Source organism: Ips typographus, linkage group LG15 (genome assembly GCF_016097725.1).
Source record: "Ips typographus isolate SLU linkage group LG15, UJ_Ityp_2.0, whole genome shotgun sequence".
Lineage (NCBI taxonomy): Eukaryota > Metazoa > Arthropoda > Insecta > Coleoptera > Curculionidae > Ips > Ips typographus.
This window is the reverse complement of record NC_138436.1, coordinates 8,018,691-8,029,451: the sequence shown is the minus strand read 5'-3', so window position 1 is coordinate 8,029,451 and position 10,761 is coordinate 8,018,691. Positions and strand designations below refer to the sequence as shown.

The 10,761-nt window shown below is 38.2% G+C and overlaps 1 protein-coding gene across 3 annotated transcripts in view; it reads right to left on the bottom strand.

Moving 5' to 3' along the window:
* Positions 1–10,345, bottom strand: part of app (Palmitoyltransferase app) — a 27,467-nt gene extending 17,122 nt beyond the window's left edge. Inside the window, exons 1-7 of one of the 3 annotated variants that reach the window (XM_081992910.1) lie at positions 10,327–10,345; positions 8,824–9,001; positions 8,608–8,761; positions 4,738–4,898; positions 4,483–4,667; positions 1,209–1,320; positions 984–1,135 (exon numbers count right to left, since the gene is read on the bottom strand). In XM_081992910.1, coding sequence (XP_081849036.1) covers positions 984–1,135; positions 1,209–1,320; positions 4,483–4,667; positions 4,738–4,898; positions 8,608–8,761; positions 8,824–8,905 — 846 coding nt within the window. In that variant the 5' untranslated portion in view covers positions 8,906–9,001; positions 10,327–10,345. Of the gene's footprint in view, positions 1–983; positions 1,136–1,208; positions 1,321–4,482; positions 4,668–4,737; positions 4,899–8,607; positions 8,762–8,823; positions 9,002–9,075; positions 9,183–9,700; positions 9,750–10,326 lie in introns of those variants that run through there. The other 2 variants (XM_081992909.1, XM_081992908.1) reach the window with 2 other exon arrangements.
* Positions 10,346–10,761: the final 416 nt, after the last annotated feature.

Genomic DNA, 10,761 nt, shown 5'->3' with positions numbered 1-10,761 from the left:
AAAAAAAAATAAAAAAAAAAAATAAAAAAAAAAATAAAAAAAAAATAAAAAAAAAATGCCAATTTAAGGTTAGGTTAAGTAAGGATTGTCAAAGAAAAAAAATAAAAAATTGCTAATTTAAGGTTAAGCGAGGTTAGGTCAGGATTGTCAGGGAAAAAAAAATGTCAATTTAAGGTTAGGTTAGGTTAGTAAAAAAAAAATTCAAAAAAAAAAATAAATAAATAAAAAATTTTTAAAAAATAATAATAAAAATTGTCAATTTAAGGTTAAGTGACGTTAGGTTAGGTTTGTTAGTGAAAAAAAATAAAATAAGAAAATAAAAAAATAAAAAAAAATAAAAAAAAAAAAATTAAAAAAAATATTGCCAATTAAGGTTAGGTTAGGTTAGTGAGAAAAAAAAAATTATAAACAAAAAATTTAAAAAAAATTTTTTTTATAAAATTGCCAACTTATGGTTAAATGAGGTTAGATTAGGATTGTCAGAAAAAAAAAAGAAAAATTTCAAAAAATAATAATAAAAATTGTCAATTTAAGGTTGAATGAGGTTAGGTTAGTAAAAAAAAAATTAAAAAAAAAATTTCAAAAAATAATAATAAAAAATGTAAATTTGTGGTTAAATGAGGTTAGGTTAGGTTAGGTTAGTAAAAAAAAAAGTTCAAAAAATAATAATAAAAATTGTCAATTTAAGGTTAAATGAGGTTAAGTTAGGTTAGGTTAGGATAGTAAAAAAAAAAATTAAAAAAAAAAAAAAAAAAAATTCAAAAAATAATAAAAATTGTCAATTTAAGGTTAAATGAGGTCAGGTTAGGTTTGTTAGTGAAAAAGAAATAAAAAAGAAATAAAAAAAAAATAAGAAAAAAAAATAAAAAAAAAAAAAATTAAATAAAAAAAAAAAAAAAAAATAGTGCCAATTTAAGATTAGGTCAGGATAGTCAAAGAAAAAAAAAAAGAAAAATTAGCCAATTTGGCAACAACGCACTCACGTCTTCGTTGGTCGTCTGGTTGCTGGTGGTGAGGTAGGTGTGGAACCCGGCCAAGCCCAGCACGCTCCACACGCTGAGGAAGCACACCACGGCCACCACAGCGCTGGCCGGCGTCTCTTTCACCGCCTCGAAGAACTTCCCCTCCCGCGTAACTGAAAGAGACAAAGACAACAACACCACAGTATAGACAATTCCAATGAGTAAGAGAGAGAGAGACCAACTCACTCAGGATCAGGTGAGCGACGGCGCAAGCGAACATGAACACGGCCAGGAAGGCCAACGAAATGATGAACATGTAGAAGAAGCGGTAATTTCGTCGGCCCACGCAATTGCCAACCTGGAAAAAAACATTTTTTGACCTCACTTTTCTCCCTGACTGTACCTGATTTTTTTGGGGTTTTTTGGTGTCGTTGGATGGGGAATTTAGTGAGGATTCCAGAAATGTGCTTAAAACTGTCATTTTCCCTCTCCAAGTGGGTTTTAGAAGTGATTTTGTCCCTGACTGTCCTAAAAACTGTCTTTCTGGCAGTTTAAACTTTGACCACACTTTTCTCCCTGACTATACCTAATTTGTGAGTGTTTTTTAGTGTCATTGGATAGGAAATTTAGTGAGGATTCCAAAAATGTGCTTAAAACTGTCATTTTCCCACTCCAAGTGGGTTTTACCAGTGATTTTGTCCCTGACTGTCCTACAAACTGTGTTTCAGACAGTTTAAACTTTGACCTCACTTTTCTCCCTGACTGTACCTAATTTTTTAGGGTTTTTTGGTGTCGTTGGATAGGAAATTCAGTGAGGATTCCAAAAATGTGCTTAAAACCGCCATTTTCCCACTCCAAGTGGGTTTTACCAGTGATTTTGTCCCTGACTGTCCTAAAAACTGTCTTTCTGGCAGTTTCAACTTTGACCTCACTTTTCTCCCTGACTGTACTAAATTTTTTTAGGTTATGGGATAGGAAATTAAGTGAGGATTCCAAAAATGTGCTTAAAAGTGTCATTTTTGTCACTCCAAGTGGGTTTTAGAGGTGATTTTGTCCCTGACTGTCCTTACAAACTGTCTTTCTGGCAGTTTCAACTTTGATCTCACTTTTCTCCCTGACTGTACTAAATTTTTTAGTGTTTTTTGAGGTTATGGGATAGGAAATTTAGTGAGGATTCCAAAAATGTTCTTAAAACTGTCATTTTCCCACTCCAAGTGGGTTTTGCACGCGATTTTGTCCCTGACTATCCTAAAAACTGTCTTTCTGGCAGTTTCAACTTTGACCTCACGTTTCTCCCTGACTGTACTTGATTTTTTAGGGTTTTTTGGTGTCGTTGGATAGGAAATTTAGTGAGGATTCCAAAAATGTGCTTAAAACTGTCATTTTCCCACTCCAAGTGGGTTTATAGGTGATTTTGTCCCTGACTGTCCTTTAAAACTGTCTTTCTGACAGTTTCAACTTTGACCGCACTTTTCTCCCTGACTGTACCTAATTTTTGAGTGTTTTTTTAGGTTATGGGATAGGAAATTTAGTGAGGATTCCAAAAATGTGCTTAAAATTGTCATTCTGTCACTCCAAGTGGGTTTTATAAGTGACTTTGTCCCTGACTGTCCTAAAAACTGCCTTTCTGGCAATTTCAACTTTGACCTCACTTTTCTCCCTGACTGTACCAAATTTGTGAGTGTTTTTTAGTGTCACTGGATAGGAAACTTAGTGAGGATTCCAAAAATGTGCTTAAAACTGTCATTTTCCCACTCCAAGTGGGTTTTACCAGTGATTTTGTCCCTGACTGTCCTTATAACTGTCTTTTTGGCAGTTTCAACTTTGACACAAATTTTCTCCCTGACTGTACTTAATTTTTTAGTGTTTTTCAGTGTCGTTGGATAGGAAATTTAGTGAGGATTCCAAAAATGTGCTTAAAACTGTCATTTTGTCACTCCAAGTGGGTTTTAAAAGCGAGTTTGTCCCTGACTGACTTTAAAAAAAAAAAACCACAAAAAATCAAAATGTCTCAAACTGGATGACAGATACGTCAAATCTGACAGTTGCAATGGATTCCCCGTCCCCGAATTAGTCGAAAACGAGTACCATGAAGCCTGGGCTATTTCAATCCAAAATGGCAAAAATTGCAAATGGCGCCTCTTGGCGTCATTTTGAAATTTTTCAAAAAAATCCAGTTTAGACTGGTTTTCTACTAATTCGAGGATGAGGAATTTAGTGGTGACGTTTATTTTTTGGTAGCTATTGCGCAAACCTGAATTTTTCAAAGTTTCTCGAACTGGGTGACAGATACGTCAAATTTGACAGCGGGGGTGGATTCCCCGTCCCCGAATTAGTCGAAAACGAGTACCATCAAGCCCAGGCTGTCTGAATCCAAAATGGCGGAAATTGCAAATGGCGCCTTTAGGCGCCATTTTGAAATTTTCCAAAGAAATCCAGTTTAGACTGGTTTTCTACTAATTCGAGGATGGGGAATTTAGTGGTGACGTTTATTTTCTTGTAGCTGTTGCGCAAACCTGATTTTTTCAAATTTTCTCGAACTGTATGACAGATACGTCAAATCTGACAGTTACAATGGATTCCCCGTCCCCGAATTAGTCGTAAACGATTACCATCAAGCCTGGGCTATTTCAATTCAAAATGGCGGAAATTGCAAATGGCGCCTTGTGGCGCCATTTTGAAATTTTCCAAAAAAATCCAGTTTAGACTGGTTTTCTACTAATTCGAGGATGGGGAATTCAGTGCTGACGTTTATTTTCTTGTAGCTGTTGCGCAAACCTGAATTTTTCAAAGTTTCTCGAACTGGATGACAGATACGTCAAATCTGACAGTTGCAATGGATTCCCCGTCCCCGAATTAGTCGAAAACGAGTACCATAAAGCCTAGGCTATTTCAATCCAAAATGACGGAAATTGCAAATGGCGCCTTTAGGCGCCATTTTGAAATTTTTCAAAAAAATCGAGTTTGGGCTGGTTTTCTACTAATTCGAGGATGTGGAATTCAGTGGTGACGTTTATTTTCCGGTAGCTATTGCGCAAACCTGAATTTTTCAAAGTTTCTCGAACTGGATGACAGATACGTCAAATCTGACAGTTGCAATGGATTCCCCGTCCCCGAATTAGTCGAAAACGAGTACCATAAAGCCTAGGCTATTTCAATCCAAAATGACGGAAATTGCAAATGGCGCCTTTAGGCGCCATTTTGAAATTTTTCAAAAAAATCGAGTTTGGGCTGGTTTTCTACTAATTCGAGGATGTGGAATTCAGTGGTGACGTTTATTTTCCGGTAGCTATTGCGCAAACCTGAATTTTTCAAAGTTTCTCGAACTGGATGACAGATACGTCAAATCTGACAGTTGCAATGGATTCCCCGTCCCCGAATTAGTCGAAAACGAGTACCATGAAGCCTGGGCTATTTCAATCCAAAATGGCGGAAATTGCAAATGGCGCCTTTTGGCGCCATTTGAACGTCCAGAATCGCACTTAATTAGTTAATTTAAACGTTTCTGCGCGTTACTCACCCAAGGACAGTGATGATCGAACCGATCTACGCAATTGTCGCAAATGCTACAGTGCGACGCCCTCGGCGGCCTAAACAGTTTACAGGTGAAACAATATTTCAGTTTTACCGGTTGTCCGTTCACCAGAACCTCTTTCGTTCGGGGCGGCGGCCGGTAGGTGGGGCTGTTGGCCGAATTCGTCACTTCTGCGCAAAAAACAATTCGGCCTGTCAACTGTCAAACGGAAAACTGTCAAAATCGAGATTTTTTTTTTACCGATTTGTTTTTCGACGTAAGCGGCCTCTTCTGCGGTGGCTCTCGGTATTATGCCGGGATCGGTCAGACTTGTTCTCAACAGGGAAGACATGGTGAACAGAAAGAGACACGCTCCGATTATCGGTATGGCAATTGTCACGTTTTCCGCCAAATATTTACAGCTAAAATCCGAAAAAAAAACCGGTCAAAATTGACCAAATTTCACGGTTTGTAATTGGAAAACCCCCCTCCCCCTTTGACGCCCTCTAGCGGTCAAACCGTCCAATCAATCACGTGGTTTGATGGTATTTTCTGAAAGCTGACACTTTGGGCTACATTTTTGTTTCAGTGACATTTTGACGTCAACTGTCAAATAAGCGAGTTATTCAGCGACAAAGAGACAAGTGTCAAGAAAACATTGTTTTTGTCGTCTAGTGACTTTGACGTCCTCTAGCAGCAAAACCGTCCAATCAATCACGCCCTTTGATGGCATTTTCTGAAAACTGACACTTTTGTCTATATTTTAGCTTCTATGACATTTTGACGTCAGCTGTCAAATACGACAGTTATTCAAGGTTAAAGCAAGAAGTGTCCAAAAACGTTGGTCTGGAAATTTAGGTCAACTTTGACGCCCTCTAGCGGCCAAACCGTGCAACCGATTAACTTAAGCGGCCATATTTTCTGAAAGCTGACACTTTTGTCTATCTTTTCGCTTCAATGACATTTTGACGTCAGCTGTCAAATACGACAGTTATTCAAGGTTAAAGCAAGAAGTGTCCAAAAATGTTGGTCAGGAAATTTTAGCCAACTTTGACGCCCTCTAGCGGCCAAACGGTGCATCCGATTCACTTAAGCGACCATATTTTCTGAAAGCTGAAACTTTTGTCTATATTTTCGCTTCAATGACATTTTGACGTCAGCTGTCAAATACCAGAGTTATTCAAGGTCAAAGCAAAAAGTGTACAAAAATGTTGGTCAGGAAAGTGTGGTCAACTTTGACGGCCTCTAGCGGCCAAACGGTGCAACCAATCAACTTAAGTAATGACATTTTCTGAAAGCTGACACTTTGGGCTACATTTTCGCTTCAATGTCATTTTGACGTCAGCTGTCAAATACGACAGTTATTTAAGGTCAAAGCAAAAAGTGTCTGTCTGGAAAGTTTGATCAACTTTGACGCCCTCTAGCGGCCAAACCGTGCAACCGATTAACTTAAGCGGCCATATTTTCTGAAAGCTGACACTTTGGGCTACATTTTCACTTCAATGTCATTTTGACGTCAGCTGTCAAATACGAGAGTTATTCAAGGTCAAAGCAAAAAGTGTCCAAAAACGTTGGTCAGGAAATTTAGGTCAACTTTGACGCCCTCTAGCGGCCAAACCGTGCAACCGATTAACTTAAGCGGCCATATTTTCTGAAAGCTGACACTTTGGGCTACATTTTCGCTTCAATGTCATTTTGACGTCAGCTGTCAAATACGAGAGTTATTAAAGATTTACAGCTTTTGTTCTAGAACTTTTCAAAATTATTAATTTAGAACATTTTAAAACCATCTAGATCTTTCTTGAACATTTCAGAACTTTCTAGAAGCTGCTGAAACAGTCTGGCATCTTCTAAGACTTTTGAAAATCTTCTAGAACCCTTCTAGGGCATTCTAAAACCATCTAGAACCTTTTGGAATCTTCTAGAAGTTGCTGAAACAGTTTAGAACCTTCTAAGGCTTTACAGGACCATCTAGAACCTTCCAACACTGTTTCAAAGCTTCTAGGGCCTTCTAAAACCATCTAGAATCTTCTAGAGGTTGTTAAAACATTTTGGAACCTTCTAAGGTTTTACAGAACCATCTAGAACCTTCCAACACTGTTTCAAAGCTTCTAGGGCATTCTAAAACCATCTAGAACCTTCTTGAACATTTCAGAACCTTCTGGAATCCTCTAGAAGTTGATGAAACAGTTTGGAACCTTCTAAGGCTTTCCAAGAACCATCTAGAACCTTCTTGAACATTTTAGAACCTTCTAGAAGCTGGTAAAACAGTTTGGAACCTTCTAAGGCTTTCCAAGAGTCATCTAGAACCTTCCAACACTGTTTCAAAGCTTCTAAGGCATTCTAAAATCATCTAGAACCTTCTGGAACATTTTAGAACCTTCTGGAATCTTCTAGAAGTTGATAAAACAGGTTGGAACCTTCTGAGGCTTTACAGAACCATCTAGAACCTTCCAAAATTGTTTCAAACCTTCTAGGGCATTCTAAAATCATCTAGAACCTTCTTGAACATTTTAGAACCTTCTGGAATCTTCTAGAAGTTGATAAAACAATTTGGAACCTTCTTAGACTTTCCAAGAACCATCTAGAACCTTATTGAACATTTTAGAACCTTCTAGAAGTTAATAAAACAGTTGGGAACCTTCTAAGGCTTTCCAAGAGTCATCTAGAACCTTCCAACACTGTTTCAAAGCTTCTAGGACATTCTAAAATCATCTAGAACCTTCTGGAACATTTCAGAACCTTCTGGAATCTTCTAGAAGTTGATAAAACAATTTGGAACCTTCTTAGACTTTCCAAGAACCATCTAGAACCTTCTTGAACATTTTAGAACCTTCTAGAAGTTAATAAAACAGTTGGGAACCTTCTAAGGCTTTCCAAGAGTCATCTAGAACCTTCCAACACTGTTTCAAAGCTTCTAGGACATTCTAAAATCATCTAGAACCTTCTGGAACATTTCAGAACCTTCTGGAATCTTCTAGAAGTTGATGAAACAGTTTGGAACCTTCTAAGGCTTTCCAAGAACCATCTAGAACCTTCCAACACTGTTTCAAACCTTCTAGGGCATTCTAAAACCATCTAGAATACTTTTGGACACTTTTTGCTTTGACCTTGAATAACTCGCTTATTTGACAGCTGACGTCAAAATGTCATAGAAACGAAAATGTAGCCCAAAATGTCAGCTTTCAGAAAATATGACCGCTTAAGTGAATCGGTTGCATGGTTTGGCCGCTAGAGGGCATCAAAGTTGACCAAACTTTCCAGACCAACATTGTTGGCTTTAACCTTAAATAACTCAGTTATTTGACAGCCGACGTCAAAATGTCATAGAAGCTAAAAGATAGACAAAAGTGTCAGCTTTCAGAAAATATGGTCGCTTAAGTTAATCGGTTGCACCGTTTGGCCGCTAGAGGCCGTCAAAGTTGACCCAACTTTCCAAGACAACCGTTTCTGACACTTGTCACTTTGATCTTGAATAACTCGCTTATTTGACACTTGACGTCAAAATGACATAGAAGCAAAAAGATAGACAAAAGTGTCAGCTTTCAGAAAATATGGCCACTTAAGTTAATCGGTTGCACCGTTTGGCCGCTAGAGGGCGTCAAAGTTGACCTAAATTTCCAGACCAACATTTTTGAACACTTTTTGCTTTGACCTTGAATAACTCTCGTATTTGACAGCTGACGTCAAAATGTCATAGAAACGAAAATGTAGCCCAAAATGTCAGCTTTCAGAAAATATGGCCGCTTAAGTTAATCGGTTGCACCGTTTGGCCGCTAGAGGACGTCAAAGTTGACCAAACTGTCCAGACCAACATTGTTGGCTTTAACCTTAAATAACTCGCTTATTTGACACTTGACGTCAAAATGTCATTGAAGCAAAAACGTAGACAAAAGTGTCAGCTTTCAGAAAATGTGGCCCAACACACTAAATTTCTTTCAGAAGCGGTGGGGGGAGGGGTTTTGCCAATCCCGACCACAAAAACAGTAAACCTCCCAGGGCACTGGTCGAGAAGCATTTACGAGATTACCGGACATTCGGAATGCTTCCAGAAGCCACAGTTACACGGAAAAAGCGATTTTTAATTTCACAGAACACTGAAAAGGGGCCCAACCTACGGGCAGTACTCACTCGAACACAAAAAACAGCGTGGAAGTCCCGGCAATCAGGAAAACGGTCAGCAGGAACACTCGGGCATTGGGCGCTGTCATTAATCTGCCATTGCAGTAAAACCGGTTGCGTCCCTGAAATATTTCCCATTTCCTCGTTATCCTGGTCATGGTACCTGCAACCACGACCCCCCGATTAACCCACCCAACGGACTACCACGGTAAAGCTACCATTTACCTGAGTACTGGGGGGGCCAATCCAACGATTTACGCTCATATAATCCAATTTGGGTGTGTAAAACTAAAACGGAAACCCACATAATCACCTTAAACAGCCATTTGGGGTGGTGGTGGTGCTAAAATATTGCCCAGGCCGTTGGTGGGTTGATTTTGTACCATTCCAGCAGCGCTGGTACCTGAAACAGACCCCGATAAGCTGGTACCCGAGGTACCGCGTGTTTTTTGATGGTTTTTCAGAGGTTTTCTGTACTTTTTTCCCTTCTGCAACCAGAAAATACTTAGGAAAACATTGAAATGTATTATACAAGTGTCAGTGGGGGGGTGACGGCTGTCAAATGTCAAAAAAAAAGTGACGTTTGACGGGTGACGTAGCGAGGCGGCGTTGCCGGTTGGCGCGTTGCCGCGCCCGAGTTGCCAAATGGTGCTTTAAAAAAAATGTCAAATATCTCGGAAACGGTTAGAGTTACGGACATTTTTCGAGAGACTAAAAATGTTTGGAATGTTTTTTTGCACCTAAAAACAGCAAAAAAAACTGAGATTTAAAATTTAGAAAAAAAAATCAAAAAAGCTAATTATCTCAAAAACGGTAAGAGTTATGGAAATTTTATAGGAAAGCAAAAACAAAGAGCAGTCCAAAACGGATATTTTGAGTTTTTTTTGGTGGCTGAAATCCCGAAAATAACCGAGATACAGAATTTTGAAAATTGGAATGCAATTTTCAAAAAAAAATCAAATATCTCGGAAACGGTTAGAGTTACACACATTTTGCTAAGAATCAAAAATAAAGAGCAATTTGAGACGAATATTTTGAGATTTTTTTGGTTGCCGAAACCCAAAAAATAACCGAGATAGAGAATTTTCAAAATTTTCTGTACTTTTTACGGTTCTGCAACCAGAAAATACTTAGGAAAACATTGAAATGTATTATACAAGTGTCAGTGGGGGGGTGACGGCTGTCAAACGTCAAAAAAAAAGTGACGTTTGACGGGTGACGTAGCGAGGCGGCGTTGCCGGTTGGCGCGTTGCTGCGCCCGAGTTGCCAGATTGGTGCTTAAAAAAAATGTCAAATATCTCGGAAACGGTTCGAGTTACGGACATTTTTCGAGAGACTAAAAATGTTTGGAATGTTTTTTTGCACCTAAAAACAGCAAAAAAAACTGAGATTTAAAATTTAGAAAAAAAAATCAAAAAAGCTAATTATCTCAAAAACGGTAAGAGTTATGGAAATTTTATAGGAAAGCAAAAACAAAGAGCAGTCCAAAACGGATATTTTGAGTTTTTTTTGGTGGCTGAAATCCCGAAAATAACCGAGATACAGAATTTTGAAAATTGCAATGCAATTTTCAAAAAAAAAATCAAATATCTCGGAAACGGTTAGAGTTACAAACATTTTGCTAAGAATCAAAAATAAAGAGCAATTTAAGGCGAATATTTTGAGTTTTTTTTGGTTGCCGAAACCCAAAAAATAACCGAGATAGAGAATTTTCAAAATTTTCTGTACTTTTTTCCGTTCTGTAACCAGAAAATACTTAGGAAAACATTGAAATGTATTATACAAGTGTCAGTGGGGGGGTGACGGCTGTCAAATGTCAAAAAAAAAAGTGACGTTTGACGGGTGACGTAGCGAGGCGGCGTTGCCGGTTGGCGCGTTGCTGCGCCCGAGTTGCCAGATTGGTGCTTAAAAAAAATGTCAAATATCTCGGAAACGGTTTGAGTTACGGACATTTTGCGAGAGAGCAAAAATGTTTGAAATGTTTTTTTGCACCTAAAAACAGCAAAAAAAACTGAGATTTAAAATTTAGAAAAAAAAATCAAAAAAGCTAATTATCTCAAAAACGGTAAGAGTTATGGAAATTTTATAGGAAAGCAAAAACAAAGAGCAGTCCAAAACGGATATTTTGAGTTTTTTTTGGTGGCTGAAATCCCGAAAATAACC